This window comes from Perissodus microlepis, chromosome 18, assembly GCF_051167445.1.
Source record: "Perissodus microlepis isolate ML-2025 ecotype Zambia chromosome 18, ASM5116744v1, whole genome shotgun sequence".
Classification (NCBI taxonomy): Eukaryota; Metazoa; Chordata; class Actinopteri; order Cichliformes; family Cichlidae; genus Perissodus; species Perissodus microlepis.
In genome coordinates this window covers 32,734,128-32,753,319 of record NC_140478.1, presented here as the reverse complement: position 1 = coordinate 32,753,319, position 19,192 = coordinate 32,734,128, and the positions used below count along the sequence as shown (strand labels likewise).

Below are 19,192 nucleotides of genomic sequence, written 5' to 3'. Positions count from 1 at the left end.
GATCGACTAAACCTGTATTTTATCAAACCGACCATTATTTTTAACCAGGTCGTTAGAAACCAAGTGCACATCACAAAGGCTCAGAAGGATGTGGCCCTCGCTCTCCTGACTCACAGCCCTCTGACTTAATCAGCAAATAAATGTTTTCCAGCTCGTTTCTCTGAAATAAATGATATATATTTAAGTGTGAAGCATCAGCTGACAGTCAGCGGGATGTTGTCGGTCCTCAGTAATGCAGAGGTGTGACCTCAGCCGGCGCGTCCTGTAGTCACCTCGGCAACAAATCTGGTGACACCTGAGGTCAGGATTCTTCCTCTTATCTCCGAGTTCATTCACAACACATGATGTCATCTTGAGACATCATCATGAGCCCCGCCCATTCTCTTCTGCCTGCGGTCTGTCATCACTTCCTGTGTGAGGACAGTTTAAAAAACAAAAACCTGTGTGGCTGCAGCACCATGGTAACCATTATCACAGCTTACAGTCATTCACGGCTCGGAGTCGTCAGCGTCCGTCCCATGATGCACTTGTTGCTCCAATGCAGAGCCGCTCGTCATCAGGGACAACAATAAAGATCAAAGTGACCTCTGAGTGACCTCAGCGCCGCTGCGTCATTATTATTAGTGCTCAGTAATGACCTGCTAGTTAAAGCGTATTAACGACCTCAGTGATGATGGTTATTATAACAGCCAGCCTGAGTCACACTCAGTGTGGAAACATGACTTCAGCCTCTCAGATCTGGAGGTACGGTGACGTCTCCTTACAGGCTGCGGGCGCCTGGTGCTCGGCGGCTCTCACATTTCTTCCGGCTCCGTGCGCTCGGCTGCTCGTCATTATTAACGGATGCTGTGACAGTTAGCCTAAATCGCGGCGCTCCAGCTGTCCCCGCTCCAGCTATGATTAGATCATTGTGTCCCAAATTTCCCAAAGACGACTCCCATCTGAGGATGCACGCAGCATGACGGGAGCTCCCTTTAAAGGAGCATGCCACTGTTTCCTGCAGTTTTGTTTTTAGAGAGTTTGACCTTTGACCTTGCAGGAGGCGGCGTTATGAAAGACCTGCAGAGAAGCTTCGTGGCAGCAGAGATCACGCGTCTCCCCAGGCGCCTCGCTCGCTCTGATCGAGGCTGTAACTGTGATTCTGTCACTCTGGAGTTTAATGAGGGCGGCGTCCTCGCAGCGCGGGAAGACCGACTGACCCCAGGTCAGATTTGACTGTTTGTAACAGGAGTTTGCAATAATAGGACGAAATAACATTTATTCAGACAAAAGGTTTATTCCAGAACTTGGAATTAAGAGCTGTGGAAACAAATCTGAATTCAGCCACAAATTCACGGTTTACATTCAAGCTGATCTGAAATTAAAGTGTCGCAAACAATAATATACAGCTCAGAACAGCAACGGGACTTTAGAGAAGCTTACCAAATAACAGAGCAGCAAATGTTTTCAAATCCAGAAACATTTGAGTTAAAAATCAGGGGAAGACAGCACAGCGTTCAGAGGCTGAGCTGCCGTCTGTGGACCAAAGTACCAGGAAGCTCCCGGCTCACCGTGTCTGTGCTGATGTTAAAGTCAAAGGATGAATTCTGCAGTTACTGCGTCAGCAGAGCGTCAGTGACTTTCATGCATTAAACTGCATAAATGTCCCTAAACACGACTCAGCAGAGTCGCTGCCGCTCTGACATCAGCACAAACGCTGCACCGCGGTGGCGTCCTGTTGCAGCCCGCGCTCGAGTTCACGGAGCTGGATCTCGTACACCTGTGGCAACCAGACTGAAAACACCTGAATTCAAAGATACAAGCTGCGGCTCAGGACTGCTTTTAAATGATCCCAGTCCGGGTCCAGTTTGAGCTCTGCAGGTGAAGAACCTGCTGGTGCCCACGATGACCTGATGCTCCACACTGTTAATGAAGCCACAGCTTCAGGAGGTCTGATGAAGCAAGAACAGAAACGTTTAACGTCTGCGAAATGTGACAAAACGATCAAAACTTCAGGTTTGATTATACTTATTATTTTTATTACAGGTAACTGAGTGTGTGGACCGGCTGTTTATTATCCGACACTCGTTCCAAACGTCTTAAATCTGCCCTGACATTCCTCTCATGACAGAAACCAAAGCGAACGACATCCGAGCCGATCGGGCAGGTGACAGCAGGTTGAATCCTGGCGCCGTGGTTTGAGCACTGGCAGCGGGGCGAGCTGGTGGCTCAGAGTCTCACTGATACTGTTAATTTATTCAGAGGAATGTGAAGCGATGCGAGAGGAGGCGGCTGACGCGCACGGGCCGAACGAGGCTCGACAAACAGAACTGGTTTCATTATGTGAAAAGAAATTCTTTGGATATTTGTTGTGAAAGCGGAGCTGAGTGTGAGGAGGAGGGCTGACGGGGTCTCTTTGTTTTTATCATTCCTGCTGAGAAAAACTCTGATGACAACTAAAGAGAAGGACCAAAGCCGGGACAACGAGTCTAAAAAAGGCAAACGCCAGAGAACACGCGTTCGTTTCTGAGCCCTCCACAGGATCCACGCGTGCTGTTCCTACCGTCAGTATTTTCACATTAAAACACTTGAAATTGTTTAAATGTGGAAAGAAGTGATTCCTTCACCCACTGTCACTCTTCAGTGTTTTTTGTTACACGGCTCCGTTAAGAGGAATCTTTTAGTTTGTTGTTTTCTGATAATCATATAAAATATGTGAGATTTGCTGCAGGCTGACAGCCATTAATACAAAAAATGTGTAAACACTGATAAATGATGTGATGAGCCATTAAACCTGTGATGTAAAGGCCCGTGAGCCCAGACGCCTGATGATGTTTGGACATGAGGCTGTTTCATCTTCATGCAGGCGCTGCGGCCTCACGGCTCTGCTCTGGGAATCTCACCTTATACCTGCTGCTGTGAAAGCTCCGCCCACTCTGCCCTGCAGACAGCTTCACACAAAGGTTTCTTTGTGCAGCAGACTGTTGTGTGTGTGTGTGTGTGTGTGTGTGTGTGTGTGTGTGTGTGTGTGTGTCAGGTGTGTCAACTCCTGAATGAGCCAGAGTTCAACAGAGGTCAGCTTCAGCATTCCTCACGCTCCTTTCTGATGACATCACATCCACCCATTCATCTTTTCTGAGCGGTGTCACACTACCGACACACACACACACACACAGGTGACAGGTTGAACCACTTATGATGGGAGGAGGGTGCTCACGGTTCAGTGTTTACCTGCTCGCTGTCTGCTGAGATGTGATTGGTCAGTATTACCTGGTTGTTTATGTGCAGGTTTCTGTTTGTGGAGGTTTGTTGTCCTCACAGAGCTGCTCATTCATCAGGCGGTCGAGTCGATATCTCAGACATTAAACTAATCAGCCAGCTGTGAGCGGACAGATGTTCAGGGAGCCCTCGGAGGCCGACGGGATTTTAAACTCAAACGGGCTGAAACCATCGCGTGCACCGACACCAGCAGCTGATGGATGAGTTTCTCTGACACCCGATAGCCTCCTCCTGTCCCTCGGCTCTGCCTCTCTCTGCCCTCAGGCTTATTTTTAGCAGCAGTTTTCCCACGAGTCCGTCCGGGAAGCTCGATACCTACGAGCCGACACGTGAGCCGATTTAACCCAAAGTCGTGGTGGTCAGAGGGAGGGCGGCGGAATCAGAAAGATCCAGCAACTGAAAGCAGTCCAGAGTCCCTCAGTGTGCACCTGTTCACACGTTCATGCTTTTATACCTGCAGTTCCTCTAATGACCACTAGAGGCTCTGGCAGTGAGTCAATGCTTGCAACATTTTTACAGCCTGCTTAAAGTTTGTATTATTGGGGGCGTGGCCTGTTTGACTGACAGGCGGCTGTAGCTGCTAGCTGTCTGCTAGCTTGACCTGAACTGGACCAATGGCGCGTGTTTGTGCGGTTGGAGGCTTAATGACATCATCTGGCCAATAACATGGCTGCTGTGAGGTTACTGCTAACAAACGTGGATGTTAGCACTAATTAGCAGCTAGCTGCATCAGCTGATAACTTTGTTTTTAAAAGCATATTTGGATGAAAAGGTGCAAAGTTTCAGAAGCAGTGCACGTGCATGGTTTTTCCCTCACTCTGTTATCTACAGTGTTAGTGTAAGCCACGCCCACAGGTCACAGACCTAAGCAAAAATAGACCAAAGCACCAGACTGGCGAGCTGCTGGTCTCTGGTTTGACCGTGACCCCGTCTGTGAAGGTCGCGTGTCTCTGGTGGATCCGCTGAAACGACAGATTGAGCCGAGTTCCCGTTGATCAATATCTCGTTAGCAGCAGCAGGAGGAGGAGGAGGAAGGTGAAAACCTGAGCAAACTGATGATTACTGTTGATCACACGTCACATGTTTGCTGGTTTGATTCCTGGTGTGGCTCATCTGCTGATTACTTGTCTCAGAGTACAGATATTTGAGACACAGCTGATCAATAGATATTTATAGATGATCAGAGGATCCACTGAGTGTGACAGAGGACACTTGGTCATGAGTGGGTTTTAATTTTGCTGCACTGAGTCTACCTGTGTGCCAATAACAGCAGGTGTGGAGCCTGATGCTGATCTGGTCTGAATGACTCAGGTGCAAAAACAACAGGAAATAATATTTAAGCTGAACAGCAGGCAGAGCGTCTGCAGACACGTCTGATTACTGTTTTATAGTCTGCACGTAGCTGCAGTTACAGTTTCTAAAAGTTTGACTATGAGGCAAAATTTCAATAATTTTCATTTTAGAGCAGATCATTAAGAAACTCTGAGAGTCTTCAGACTCAAAGACAGGCGTCGGATCCTGTGCTGAATGGTTAAAAAGCCAGAGTGTGAACATTTTGTGTTATTAAAAAGCGTTGACTCTTCAGTCCCGGGTCACCGATGACATAAATTATGCTTTTGAAAGTGATTAATGGTGATTAGCGAGTGATAGGATCAATGAACAGACTCTGAAAATAGAGTTAATTTGCAGGCCTGATGTGACTCGGCCCCCAGAGTTGTGTCCCACATCAGCCGGCTGAGGGGAAACTTATTTGGTAATTATCCTCCGAGGGCAGCGATAAACGCAGCGAGAGAGGAAGAGGACAGAGAGGGAGGTGCTGCAGAGACAGAGAGAGAGGGAGAGGGAGAGGGAGAGGAGGGTCTGCAGAGAGGAAGGAAGACACGAAGAGGAGGAGGAGAGACAGCAGAACGGAGCAGTTTGTGGGATTGATTGAAGAAATGCGGTAAAACCTCAGCGAGCGGACGAACGAGACTTAGAATTACTGCTGAGTGGAGAGAGAGGAGGAGGAGATGGGAAAGGAGGCAGCGTGAAGGAGGAGGAGGAGGATGCGGTGCTGAGGAGGGAGGGTGGCAGAGGGGAGGGCTGGGGGATGCCAAAGTGGAGGACGGGACAAAGACGGATGTTTGCAGCTTAACCTCATTGGCTGACAGGTGGCAGTGGCTCCGGCCAATCCCGTCTGACTCTGTGTGTGTCCTCTCCTCAGATGATGGGGAACAGCTGCGATCGAGGTACCGTCTCCCTCTCTCTCCCTCTGTGTATGTCTCTGTCCGTGTCATGTGACCGACCTGTCATACCTGGCTTCCTGCCGCATGTTGCCTCAACTTTGTCCCGGGAGTGAAAGACCAGCGCTGATGGCGTCCCCGTCAGCGCTCCTCTTCCTCCATCGTCAGGGGTGGTTCGGTTGGTGGGGTGTGGGGGGGTTGCATGAAAGTTTGTCCCCGGCTTCCTCGCAGCGCTGCATGCCTGTGGCGTGCATGCGGTGAGCGTCTCGTCCTGCAGCTGGAACCTGATACAGCTCCCCGCTGCTGCATGCTGCGCTCACTTCCTGTTGCAGAGCAGCACGTTTTGTCGTGTTTCCTCAGCATGTAAACATCATGTTGGCTCCACACGCTGCCGGTCGGACGCTAGCGTCTCTCCACATGTTGTTCTGGTGTCGCCATGACACTGCTGGCTCCGTATAAGGCGGCGGCGGCCTGAGCTGGGTCGGGGTGGAACTCCCACAGCTGATTGTGGCTCGTGTGTGTCTGTGCTCGTGTTTGTCTTCATGCTCCAAACGGCTGCGTTATAAACTCTCATACAGAGGTGTCAAACATGTGGCTCGGGGCCCGGGTCCAACCCGGCCCACTGGATGTGTTTGCAGAGAGCTGCAGAGGAGGACGCGGAAATGTTAGACTCTGGTTTCTGCAGCAGGAAGCTTGGCGAGCTCTGCCGATACAGATTATTAAAGAGGAGGAGAGACAGAGGAGCGATATCTGAATGATTTACAGGTGCAGGAAAGAATCTGGCGTCATGCTCTCATCATTGATGTGTTATTTATTATTAGTTTTGTACTTTTGAATCCTCTGTCACATGTTTTTGAGCCGTGGAAATCCTGGTTAGTGTTCATATTAAATAACGTAGTGATGGTCCCAGCACTGCTTCTGTCTGCTCCTCTTCTGTTTGCTGTTCACATGTTCAAGTTTTAGCTGAGCTGGTTTCAGGAAGTCTGAGGCTGCCTGTCCATGTAGCTGCTAGCATAATTTAGCCTTTTTGCCATTAGCATAGCCACTGTGGCGCCGTCACAGCTGATTTGTCTTCATGTTTTAAAATTCGTCTCATTAAAGTTACTCTCTTATTATCTTGACTCTTTCAGCTCATTTGTTTTTGCTGCTTCAGACTGAATGTGTTTCTCTGTTCTCAGTTCTGATTGGCTTTTACTTCTGATGTGTAACCAATCAGACTCTCCTGTAGACCTCATGTGGGACATCTGCCTTGACTTACAGTCCAGTAAATGTTTAAGTTTCAGTTAAATGTTAAATCAGGACACGACCCATAAGACACGGCGGCTCAGATGATTGCACTGGTCAGCGGCAGTCGTCATGGTTACGTGCTGTTGGCGCTCTCTGGTTTTCTTCCTATTTGAACCTTTCAGTCCGTTTGCAGCACTTCGTCCTTTTTTTATCGGTCGTTGGTGAAAATGACTTGAAGTGTGTTGGCGGCGTGATTACCGGAAGAACGTTTGACAGAAGGTGTAGATATCTGCGACCCGACGTCTGTCCTCGTCCTCCGTCATGTCTGAACGTCTTCACCTGTCCTCCGTCGCTCAGCTCAGAGGCTGATGATGATGATGATGCTGGTTAACCCTCCCTCTCTCTCTCTCTCTCTCTCTTTGCAGAAGTTTCTTCGGAGAGATCTCCGAGGAGGAGGAGTATTTCCGGTTTGGGGAGCTCGGAGAAGAGCGTCGCAGTCGACAATCCAAACACGTCTCCGTTCAAAGTGCCGGTGAGTAACGGGAACGCGTCTCTGTGCATGTATTTATTTACTGCACGCCATCACAGAGATCTCAGGCCCGTCTCTGCTCCGTCGTCCTCTGGTGTTCCTCCACCCTCAGAGCACGGACATGCGTCGCCTGTTTGCTGTATATCACACACAGGCTGTACATAAGGCAGAGTTCCTGTTACCAGCAGGTGGCGCTAAAGTCTGAATACTTGATATTAATAAGTTACGTGTGTGTGTTTAGGTCGTGGCATCACTCATCAACGCCTCGTCAGTTTTTCACAGCCAGAAGGGAGGGTGGCATGCTAATGCTAACTAGCTTGGTTATCAGGAAAGTGCTCAGTAAATAAAATGTCGGTGCAATTGAACACAGGATATTACTGTTACTGCAGCTGTTGTTTTTGTTACTGCAGCTGTTGTTTTTGTTACTGCAGCTGTTGTTTTTGTTACTGCAGCTGTTGTTTTTGTTACTGTTGCTGTTGTTTTTGTTACTGTTGCTGTTGTTTTTGTTACTGCAGCTGTTGTTTTTGTTACTGCAGCTGTTGTTTTTGTTACTGCTGCTGTTGTTTTTGTTACTGTTGCTGTTGTTTTTGTTACTGTTGCTGTTGTTTTTGTTACTGCAGCTGTTGTTTTTGTTACTGCAGCTGTTGTTTTTGTTACTGCTGCTGTTGTTTTTGTTACTGCTGCTGTTGTTTTTGTTACTGCAGCTGTTGTTTTTGTTACTGCAGCTGTTGTTTTTGTTACTGCAGCTGTTGTTTTTGTTACTGCAGCTGTTGTTTTTGTTACTGCAGCTGTTGTTTTTGTTACTGCAGCTGTTGTTTTTGTTACTGCTGCTGTTGTTTTTGTTACTGCTGCTGTTGTTTTTGTTACTGCAGCTGTTGTTTTTGTTACTGCTGCTGTTGTTTTTGTTACTGCAGCTGTTGTTTTTGTTACTGCAGCTGTTGTTTTTGTTACTGTTGCTGTTGTTTTTGTTACTGTTGCTGTTGTTTTTGTTAGTTTCGAGCGTCTCTGTTTGAAGCTCTGCTGCGACTGTTTTCCCGTCGTTAGCAGTTTGAAGCAGAGCTGAAACTCTGTGCTGAGAGTTTGTGTCGCAGCTCTCAGGTCGTATTTTTAGTTTCAGACGTCTTCACGCAGATTTAAGTAAACACGGCCGGGGAGCATGCTGGGAGTTCATCAGTGGTGAGGAAGTGACACGAAGCTTTCAGTCGTCTGTTCAGCGATCCTCAGAGACCAATAATCGTGATCAATAGGTGTGATTGGCTGTTTGGTGGAGGCGGTGGCGGTTTTTAAGGGTGCAGGAGGCCTGTTTGAAGTGTTCCTTGCTCTCTGGCAGAATGCGTCTTTATTCTGATGCATTAAAAGGAGCCAATGAGCCTGAAGGGAGTCTGCAGGGGAGGGGGGGTGATGCGTTTGAGGATATTAATATCTCCGGAAATGAGGCCGCTCACTTCCACAGCTCTGCACGGGGCTTTTATTGTGACGGACGACCTGAGAGCTGAAGGGTTTGATCAGAGTTTGATCATAGATGGAGATACAGGGATGACTCATCAGTGTGGAACCAATCAGCACTCAGCCTGAAGCAGGCCTGGGTGGTATCAGTGTGTTTAGATGTCAGTGTGATTTTTAATACCAGCAAAACAACAGACACATGAATCTTCTACCATAAGTCTCAGAGTGGCTGAGCTGAAGACATTTATTGTTTCTCCTGCATGAAAACGCCACCAGGGGGCAGCAGGTGCTGGTCAAACCTGCTGCTGAGCTCAGCGACCTGTGAAACATTACACTGTGCTGTGGACGACTCAGACCCCACCGCCTTTGACTGCAGCTGGTGAGGGGGCGGAGTTTGGTGAGGGGACCCTCACAACAGGCGTACAGGAGGGAAAACTCTCAGGATGCTACCGTGACACAAACACCCGCAGGCGAATATCGCTGTAGAACTTGGAGTTGTGTCTTCAGTGCAAACGTGACGGAGTTACAGTCGCTCTAAAATGAGCTTAAACACACAGGTGTGTGCGGATGCTGTGCTCACGTCATTTATTCCACCTGCATGAAAACACCACCAGAGGGCGTTTTCTAGCCGAGGCACATCCACCGGTGCTGAATCGCGTACAGTAATCACCAAAATAATGAGGTTAAACCTGACTGCAGCTGAAGGTGGTTGTTTGTGCTGAGGACTGATGGATGGTGCTGCTGCATCAGTGCTTCGTCTTTCTGGTGGATCACGTGGATCCTGTGAGTTGAGTTTGTGAGGTCGAGGATGGAGAAGTGTTTCTGTGAACGACCTCGCCGGCTCAGAGCTGAGCTTTGTGTGAGCCACAGCAGCATCGCTCACAGCGAGGCTCTTGTGACAGAAACAGGATGGAAAAAGGACGTCTGAGACGCTGTTGAGTGATCTGAGAGTTTTTTAGGGTGGATCAGTAGAAACAGGAGCTGCTTTTATTCTTGGAAGACGGTTTGAGGTTACAGTCGAATATCTGAAGCGATTACTCACCGATCCAACGCTCATGAAAGTCCACGTTAACGTGTCTTTGTGAAGATCACCATCTGTGACTGATTCTGACCTTTTCTGTTTCTCCTTCAGGGGTTTTTCAGTAAACGTCTTAAAGGCTCCATCAAAAGGACGAGGAGTCAGACCAAACTGGACAGAAACACCAGCTTCAGACTGCCCTCGATCCGGCCCGCCGATGCCGACAGGTAACACCTCCAGAGCTCGAGCTGTTCTTCAGCTGTTCTTCGCTCAGATTTGAGTCTTTTATTTCATTAAATCTAAACATAAACACACTCGGCCTTGGTACAGACGGGATGTCTGTGCACAGTCCTTCCCCCGCCTGCAGCCTGATGATAAAGGTCTCCACCCAGAGGCGACGCTGTCAGGCCTCCTGTTGCGTGTTCAGGGTCCACCTCGGGCTCTCTGCTGGTTCTGCGGGGTCCAGATGGACGGTTCAGACCCCCCTGCTAGAAACAGGACAGCCTGGCCTGGAACAGGCACTGAGGTCCTGCACAGTGTGTTTCCACGTCTGTTCAATTTAGTTTCATTTATTTAGGACAGTGCATGTTAATGAACATAAATGTAAAAAAATTACATGAATTTACAGACAAATGTTCCTAAAATTCAGAATTTCTAAACGTAAACTGATCATATGAACACAGACGAGCCAGGCTGAGTGCTTTTACCCCTGATATGAGCAAACAGCATCACTTCTGCCTTTTATATGCCTTTCACATGGGGGTCTATGGGGGTGACTCACTTCTGAGCCTCTAGTGGACTTTGGAGGAACTGCAGGTTTGCTCAGGCCTGGGGGGTCGACTGAGTCGGTCTCTAACAGGTTTGTTATGAAGGAGGAAACTGGCTCCATAAGAGGTCTGCTGGGAATCGTGATGTGACGGTTTCCTTCGGTCTCGGCGACCCGGTGACGGTTTGATTGGTTTATTAGAGAGAGAGCTTCTGATTGATAAGCTGACTGTGGGCCGGGTCAGAGTCGTGGACGCTTCGGTTTGAGTGAATCTGCAGTTTGTTCATGCTCAGTGACGCTGAGCAGCAGACTCTGATATTACAGCTCATTTCCTGCTCTGGCTGCTGCTTCTGGTCGCTCTGCGTTTCCTCCAGTAATGACGCCCGGCGTCCGTCTGTCACATGTGAGGAACTCTGTGCGGCAGACAGAGGGCGGGTCGGAGAATATTTAGCAGGTGTCTCCTCCTGCTGATGGTGGAGGTTGTGGGTTTTTTCCTCTTTCCATTAACCCGCCCAGCCTTCCCAGCACTGCCTGGAGGTGGTTTTACTGGAATCTGCTGCACTCTGCAGAGGTTTGGTGGGTTTGTAAGATAAAGTTTCCTCCTGAGTGTGTGAGTGTGTTTTCATGAGATCTTTTCCCTGGAAAACTTCCAGGTATGACTCTGTTTTCCTGTTAAATTCGATTTAAATTTATTGTGAAATCATTTTTTAAAGTCGTGAATGACTCGTTTCCTCTCAGAGGTCTGATCCATGTGTGTCAAGAAAATATTTGATTCAAAAATGTCCTTTAACAAAAAATGTTTTTTTCGTTTCCTCGGCGATTTTAATGAGAGTAAACAAAGATATTTGACACAACAGCAGTCGGACGGTTTATACAGCTGTAAAGACTCGACACCAACGATCACCTACAAGCAGCACTTGGTGACAGTGAGGAGGAAGAAGCCCCTTTAAGCAGGAGCAGGCTCAGAGACGGGCTGCTGTCCACACTCGCACGCGCTGTGGTAGCACTTCCTCTCATTTCCTGTCTGCTTTTTTTTAAGCGACAGTTTAACCAGTCCAAGATTATTTTTCCTTTGTGGGAAAATAATCAGATTTAATCAGAGATTTTCACACTTTACAGCATTTATCACCATGGTTACTGCGTCCTGAGCGTCAGATGTTTAATTTATTGACTTATCAAGACAATCGGCACTGTTAGAGTCAGCATCGAGGTGAGCGTGTTTCCTTATATGGAGAAATGGGGGCGTGGCAGATTTCAGACCGCAGCGATTAACCTGATTCACCAACATGAGAACAAACATGGCCGGCGTGCGCGTGTCATGACAGGAAAATGTGAGTGAGTGAGGAATTAATCCAGATGCAGGTCTCCTCCTGGATTCATGCAAGTGTGGGAGGAGCTTCAAGCCTGAGCGAGGTTTAACGGCCAACAGGAAGTGTGTGACACCAGGAAGTGTTTGCTGAACCTCTGCACAACATCTGTCCCAGCCTCTGTGTGCGTGGTGCTGATGCTGAGTGCAGCTTTATAACCGACAGAGTGACAGCCAGCTGGACATCAGGATAATGCTGCACACACACACACACACACACACACACACACACACACGCAGCCTCGCTCTCAGTCAGCTCTGAGCTCTGACTCCTGATGGATGGTTCGTCCTCTCTCCTCCGCAGAGCTCGGATAGCTCAGCTCTCCAAATCGCTCCGATTCAGGTAGGACTGCACGCGCGCGTGTGTGAGATGAAAACGGTGCGTTGTGATTGGTTGACTGACTCCTGCTGTCTTTGGACGGGAGTCTCCGGGTTTGTGGGCGATGGAGAAGCGCTGACAGACGTTTCAGATGAAGTTTGAGGTTGAGCTGAGCCGCAGGGAGCCGCACCGCGAGCTCCGGTGTTATCTGAGCGCAGCGGTTGAAGTCGAGCTCGTTATGGAGCAGAGTTAATGTTCTGTGGTGTCGCAGAACCCACGCGACGGGTCGACAGCCAAAAATAAATCTGCGAGCAGCCTCAGAACGTGTCTGATCCTCACCGTGAAGGTGACCCGGTCTGCCGAGCGCGGCCGCGTTGCTGTTTGCTGCCGCTTCAATAATGTTGCTACGGGAGCCCCGAGGATCCAATACTGTACACAGAGAGGTGCACCGTGGGAAAGAAACTTTAAAGAAAACTCTGGATTTCTGTGTCTCCTGTTCTCACACCAGAAGATGTTCTGAGCTCTCGACTTCAGCGAACTGAAAACTCGAGTTCCTCTGATTCACCCAGCTGTGCCCTTCATCATCGTCATCATCACAGGAATTACCATAGACAGAGAGTGCGTGTGTGTGTATGTGTGTGTGTGTGTGTGTGTGTGTGTGTGTGTGCTTAGACCTGTAAGTGCTTCCTCCTCGTCTTCCTCTGGCAGCAGAGTGGATCAGGTTTCTGTCCTAATGCAGGAGACCAGCCCTTCCTGTGTGTGTGTGTGTGTGTGTGTGTGTGTGTGTGTGTGTGTGTGTGTGTGTGTGTTTACACTCTGCTGACACTCAAAGAAGCAGTCAGGTTGTGTGTTTTATGACTGTCTCTTTTATTCGGTGAAACATGGCTTACTGTGTTTCACCGATGGAGCGTTGCGGCTGCAGGTCACATGACCAGGCAGGTCTTAGCAAACGTCTTCTAACCGGAGCGCTCGATTCCTCTGCTCGTGTTTGAACTCGCGCTGAAACTGCAGGTTTTTGGATCTAAAGCAGGTCGTGAGCATGAAAAGTTTCTCACTCCTGGGTTTGTGTTGATGGGTGCCAGCTTCTGCACGTGCTCAGTAGTGGTTTAGTTTTAAAATTGTAATACCACAGGCGACCACCAGGGGAAATTAGTCTCGAGGCTAGGAGCCGCCTTCAAGGTTAATTAATGCATCCACAGTCTGAAGCTTCGAGCTGCAGGGATTTCCAGATAAGGAGTTTTTTCCTTTAATCATCCTGACGCACACGATCAGAGATCAGCTGATGGGACAGGAAGTCAAACCCACAGACTGTATACAAACGATGCGTGTGCTCACATGTTGGTTTCTGCACTGTGTCAGCATCTTGATCCAGTCCTGCTGTAAAGCTGGATTTTAACAGGCCGGTGTACAAGACCTGACTCACTGCTGGAGCCTCTAGTGGACGTCAGAGGAACTGCAGGTTTGAGTGATTTCAGCGCTGGTATTGAGTGAAACTTGGTGAACTGCTGACCTGCTGATCTGAGGTTATTTATCGTACACCTGAGTTCAGTGAAAGCGTGACGATGCTTTAAAATGAGTGAAGAGCTTCTTCTGGTTGGTGCTTTGTGGACGGAGAGCAGAAGGTTAATGAGCTTGCAGCGCCAAATGTCTCGGATTAGTCAAATGCACAGCGATGCTTCCAGCTGAGCGTCGCTGTTGGTTTGTGACCAGCTTTAATGAGGATGGCAGATAATGAAGCTCGTGCATCGCTCAGTGTTTAACCTTCAGTCTCAGCTTTAATAAAAGCAGTTTTTTAATCACGAGGCCGTCAATGATCGAATTTAACGGTCAGAGCATTTAATTCAGCATCAGATGTGATGTCACAGCACTGCTGATCTCAGGCCGGTAATCCGGGTTTACGTAACTCATCTGACACAGCGGGAGGATTACACACACACACACACACACACACACACACACACACACACACACACACACACACGTACACGTTTCCATCACATTGATTAGTTTCCTGCTGGTTTAACCTGGACGTCTGCACAGGAAACCGTGATGATTCACTTCACGCCGTTGTTTTTGTTGCTCTCAGTGTGACTCTGCAGAAAGAGCTGCGTCGTCACTGCATCAGCAGAGAAAGTGCACAAACACACTCAGTGAATTCGAAATGACCCCTGATCTCATGCAGAGCAGCAGAACGCTTACACAACACGCTGTGGTCTGCAGATGCTCCACAGACGGGTCTCCATCTCATGATCCAATCAGAAGAAACTCTGGTGTCATATCCGTGTGTGTGTGTGTGTGTGTGGGAGGGGGCTACGAACCGGCCGACCCTTCGATGAGCTTCGGGGAAACATTTGAAAACCAGCGCTGGATAAACACGGGGAAGTAAAACCATCTGAAACAGAAGCTTCTCAGAGACGCAGTTTCCGATTTTATCTGCAGAAAACTTTGTTTGAGGCTCAAATAAAAAACAGAGAAGTTGTGGTGCGACTGATGTGAGCGGATCCAGCCGGTCGGACCAATAAAGGTAAAAGCAGCTTCACCAGTTTATGTTTAAAAATCAGCTCTGAACTGCAAAAGCGCCGTCGGTGACGTCACGTGACCGTGAAGCCTCGCTGCAGAGTTTATTCTGGATTTATTGGAGCTGTATTGAATGATTCAATATTCTTCTGCTGCTCGTAACGCTGCAGCTCTTCCTCGTTATTGCGTCCTCTGAGACGCTCCTCGCTGCGTCACACTCGCTGCCAAGCGCCGGCTGTCCCAGCGGGGGCCGCTGCCACGGTTACGGTCCCGCAGGCAGGATGCGATTGGCCGTCTCAGGATTTGTTTACCGGCTGCTGGACTGTGTGGGTGAAGCGCGGCGGCGGCGGTGACCAGAGCTGCTGCGCGTCTGCCAGAGGGTCGAGGTGGGAGGGATGCTCTGGGGCCCCCCCCTCGCCTGGTTCTGTGGTTGTTTTTCGTAGGTGCTCTCGGCTCGGGTGGAGTTTGGTGAAGCTGGTGGCGCCGCGTACCGGGCTCAGCGGCGCCCCCTGTGGTTTAAACTCGCCCTAACATCCGTTTACCTTTCCATCTCCTTCCTGTCTTCCAGATCTCGCGTGCTTCCCAAGCTGAAGGAGTCGAGCTCCCATGAGTCTTTGCTGAGCCCGGGCAGCGCGGTGGAGGCTCTGGACCTGAGCATGGAGGAGGACGTGTTCATCAAGCCTCTGCACAGCAGCATCCTGGGACAGGAGTTCTGCTTCGAGGTGAAGCACGGTGAAATGTCTGAGCTGAGCTTCTGTTAAATCTGATCATTAACAGCAGAAAGATTTTCTAATTAATTGTTGTGTGTGTTGGAGGGCAGCACGGCGTTCGTTTTTACTGACGCTCCTGAAGTGGAGCCACGCTGCTCGTTGTGACTGATGTAACTCCGCTTTCATGTCACAAAACTGATAAACGATGAGTTTGATCAGGTTCTTTGAGCGCTGTAGAATAAATAAAGGCGGATGTAGAAAAGAGCAGATATGTTTTGTGTCCCGGTCTTGTTACCTTTGGATGTTTTGAGCAGGTACCTGTAAGTAGTCGTGTCACTTTGCACCCCTGGTTGTTTCAATGACCCTCCCTCTCCGTCTCACCTGTCAGGTGACGTACTCGGGCGGCAGCAAGTGTTTCAGCTGCACGTCGGCCTCAGAGAGAGACAAGTGGATGGAGAACCTGAGGAGGACGATTCAGCCCAACAAGGTGAGACGAGCTCTGACTAGAGTTTGTTCAGTTCAACGCCGACTTCCTGTCCTGCTGCTGCACCCATGAGTGTTTGTGAAGGGGAAATATTTACTTCTGCTGTAACGCCTCTAGTGGCCATCAGAGGAACTGCAGTTGCAGTCCGTTAGTTTGTGCTGTTCAAAATCAGTTTAACAAACGGTGTCTTTGCGTCCGCAGGACAACTGCCGGCGCGCCGAGAACCTGCTGCGACTCTGGATCATCGAAGCCAAAGACCTGCCGCCTAAGAAGAAATATTTCTGCGAGCTGTGTCTGGACGACGTCCTGTACGCCCGGACCACCAGCAAGACCCGCCACGACAGCCTGTTCTGGGGCGAGTACTTTGACTTCTCCAGCCTGCCCGGCGTGCACAGCATCACCGTGCACATCTACCGCGACGTGGACAAGAAGAAGAAAAAGGACAAGAACAACTACGTGGGCCTGGTCAACATCCCGGTGGCGAGCGTGACGGGCCGGCAGTTCGTGGAGAAGTGGTACCCGGTGAGCACGCCCACCACCAGCAAGGGCAAAGGCGGCGGGCCGTCGATCCGCATCAAGTCGCGCTTCCAGACCATCTCCATCCTGCCCATGGAGCAGTACAAGGAGTTCGCCGAGTTCGTCACCAACAACTACACCATGCTGTGCTCGGTGCTCGAGCCCGTCATCAGCGTGAAGAACAAGGAGGAGATGGCGTGCGCGCTGGTCCACATCCTGCAGAGCACGGGCAGGGCAAAGGTCAGAATCAGCCACGCTGACGTTTGACTTCCTGTTAGCTAAACATGTCAGCCCGGAGGTTTAAACTGCAGGTAGCGCTCGCTCTGGACCCGCCTTCACACGGGTTCCTGAATATCAGCATAACAGCAGAAAATCGGACCCAAATACGACGGCGTTTCCATAAATGCTCGCTGCCGGAGGATTCCCATCCTCCATAATTCCAGTGAATCCGTTCAGATTCAGTAAAAGCCCCAAAAATGATCCATAAAGCACATTTAGTCCGATAACTTCATTAACCAGAGTTGATCAGTGAAGCTCATTTCATGGATCACAGAGTTGTAGGAGAGACGAGGCGTGCAGCGTTTGTAAATGCACCAATGTTGTAAGTGAGGCGATTAACTATGATGGCGCCCTCTTCATCTCCGCCTCCTCTTCCTCAGGACTTCCTGACAGACCTGGTGATGTCAGAGGTGGATCGATGCGCCGACCACGACGTCCTGATCTTCAGGGAGAACACGCTGGCCACCAAGGCCATCGAGGAGTATCTGAAGCTGGTGGGACAGAAATACCTGCACGACGCGCTCGGTGAGCCTCGCACACACCTGTAACCTGCCGTCTGGTGGGCGGAGTCACCTTGTTTATCCTGTGAATTTTTAAACTGTTATTGGACCCAGAGGTAAACAATTAAGAAAACAAAATATTCAAATCTAGTCTCAGAGAGGTCTTAAAAATGATAATCAGCTCTATTGATAATTGGCAGTTAAATAATTAATTAGCATCTAATCAATGAATCAGAGTTATGAGCAGCTCCGAGCCGCTGACTAAACGTGCAGTTTCACACAGTTTTTTGTACTCTTGGATTCGTACGATGTCATAGAGATGAGGTATCCTTTTATAGTAATCTCAGAAGCCACGCCCACCCGCCGTTTCTGAAGGTTCGCCAAGTAAGTTTGTTTAAAGGAGGAGGAGCTAAAGCTGCTTGTTTCAGACAGAGGATAAACCGAGGAGCTGTAGAGAGTCCTGGTGTCAGATAAAGGAGGATTATTATGAACTGTGAGTCATGCAAAGCTGCTCCACAGAGCAGACGCCACCTCGCCGGTAAAGCTGACGCCAGGAAAAAGAAAAAAACACATGAAGAAGAAAGTCGGTTAAGATTTTGTCAGCAGACTCAGTTTTTAAATTATTTTTAATTATGTTTTTGCTCTGCTGCATCATCCTCATCCTCCTCCGGCTGATTCTGCTCTGCTGTGAAGAGACGCTGTAAATAGTCGAGGCCGTGACAGAAGAAGGCCCGCTGAGACCCGCCGTCATTACAAACCAATAAAGCTTCTTCAAACTGTTACTGAGAGACGCTTCAAAGACACGAGCAGCGTCACCCTCGTTAAAATATTTATAGCTTCATCTCTGGAAATAGAAATAAGTTCCTGCCTCCTCGGCAGGTTTCATCGATTAAAGGCGTTTGATTGTCACAGCGACTTTTTATTGTCGTATTTTCAGCTCATCAAATTTTCAGCTCGCGCTCGCCGAGTCGTGTCATCGCGCTGTGTCGCCCGTTAAACAGTCATCAGGTTCAGAGGGCGACTCATTAAAGATTAACGCGGATGGAAGCTGTAAATACAGAGTTTCTCTGCTGACAGTGAAGGCCTCACTCTTAATGAGAGAGCCAGAAAGGTGAAACCAGTCGGTCCAGTAAAAGTTCATATTTAAATTCATACTGGTTTGGACCTGGCTGCGTTTCACTCTGAAACAGCATGTGGGACAGGTGGCTCCTCAAAACAGGTGCTCAGATAAGATAATGTGCTCAGGAAGAATGAGTGACTCGTCACTTGGTGTTCGCTCGCTCTGCGGTAGAGTATCACTTCCTGTTCCTGCTCAAACACAGTGGTGTTTCTGAGTAGCTTATTTGCTTAGCAATTTAATTAACAACTTTTAAATACATTCTTCTTTCATAGTATAATCTTCACGTGCTTCATCCGAAGCACACTTTCTGTGTACTCACTACCTAATTTATAGCCAAAGTATTCACTCACTGTCTCTGTACTGTTTCGCTAGCTTAGCTTAGCTCGTAGCCGACTCGTTAGCACCATGGCTACTTCACCTGTCCCTCCTGCACTTTCTTGCTCATTGTGTCAGATGTTTAGTTACTCCTCGGCCTCCTTTAGCAGTAATGATATCTGTAACAAATGTAGCATATTTGCAGCTCTGGAGGCCAGGATTACTGAATTGGAGACTCGGCTTCGCACCCTTCATTCACCCGTAGCTAGCCAGGCCCCTGTAGCTGGTGCAGCCGAAGATAGCGTAGGCCCCGCTAGCTGTTCCCCGGCAGACCCCAAGCAGCTGGGGAAAGAGGGCGGCTGGGTCACGGTGAGGAGGAAGCATAGTCCTAAACAGAAGCCCCAGGTACACCACCAACCCGTTCATGTGTCTAACCGTTTTTCCCCACTCGGTGACACACCCGCCGGGGGTCAAACTCTGGTAATTGGTGATTCTGTTCTCAGACATGTGAAGCTAGAGACACCGGCAACCATAGTCAATTGTCTTCCAGGGGCCAGAGCAGGCGACATTGAAGGAAATTTAAAACTGCTGGCTAAGGGT

General features: G+C 49.1%; 1 protein-coding gene across 6 annotated transcripts in view; it reads left to right on the top strand.

The window, feature by feature from the left end:
- The window catches only part of rasal2 (RAS protein activator like 2), a 66,498-nt gene that overhangs the window by 32,376 nt on the left and 14,930 nt on the right, over nt 1-19,192 (top strand). For 5 of the 6 annotated variants that reach the window (XM_084912141.1, XM_084912138.1, XM_084912137.1 and 2 more), the window contains 6 exons: nt 7,133-7,239; nt 9,815-9,927; nt 15,237-15,390; nt 15,767-15,865; nt 16,064-16,618; nt 17,038-17,182. In XM_084912141.1, coding sequence (XP_084768267.1) covers nt 7,133-7,239; nt 9,815-9,927; nt 15,237-15,390; nt 15,767-15,865; nt 16,064-16,618; nt 17,038-17,182 — 1,173 coding nt within the window. Of the gene's footprint in view, nt 1-5,461; nt 5,487-7,132; nt 7,240-9,814; nt 9,928-15,236; nt 15,391-15,766; nt 15,866-16,063; nt 16,619-17,037; nt 17,183-19,192 lie in introns of all 6 variants that reach the window. The other variant, XM_084912142.1, reaches the window with a different exon arrangement.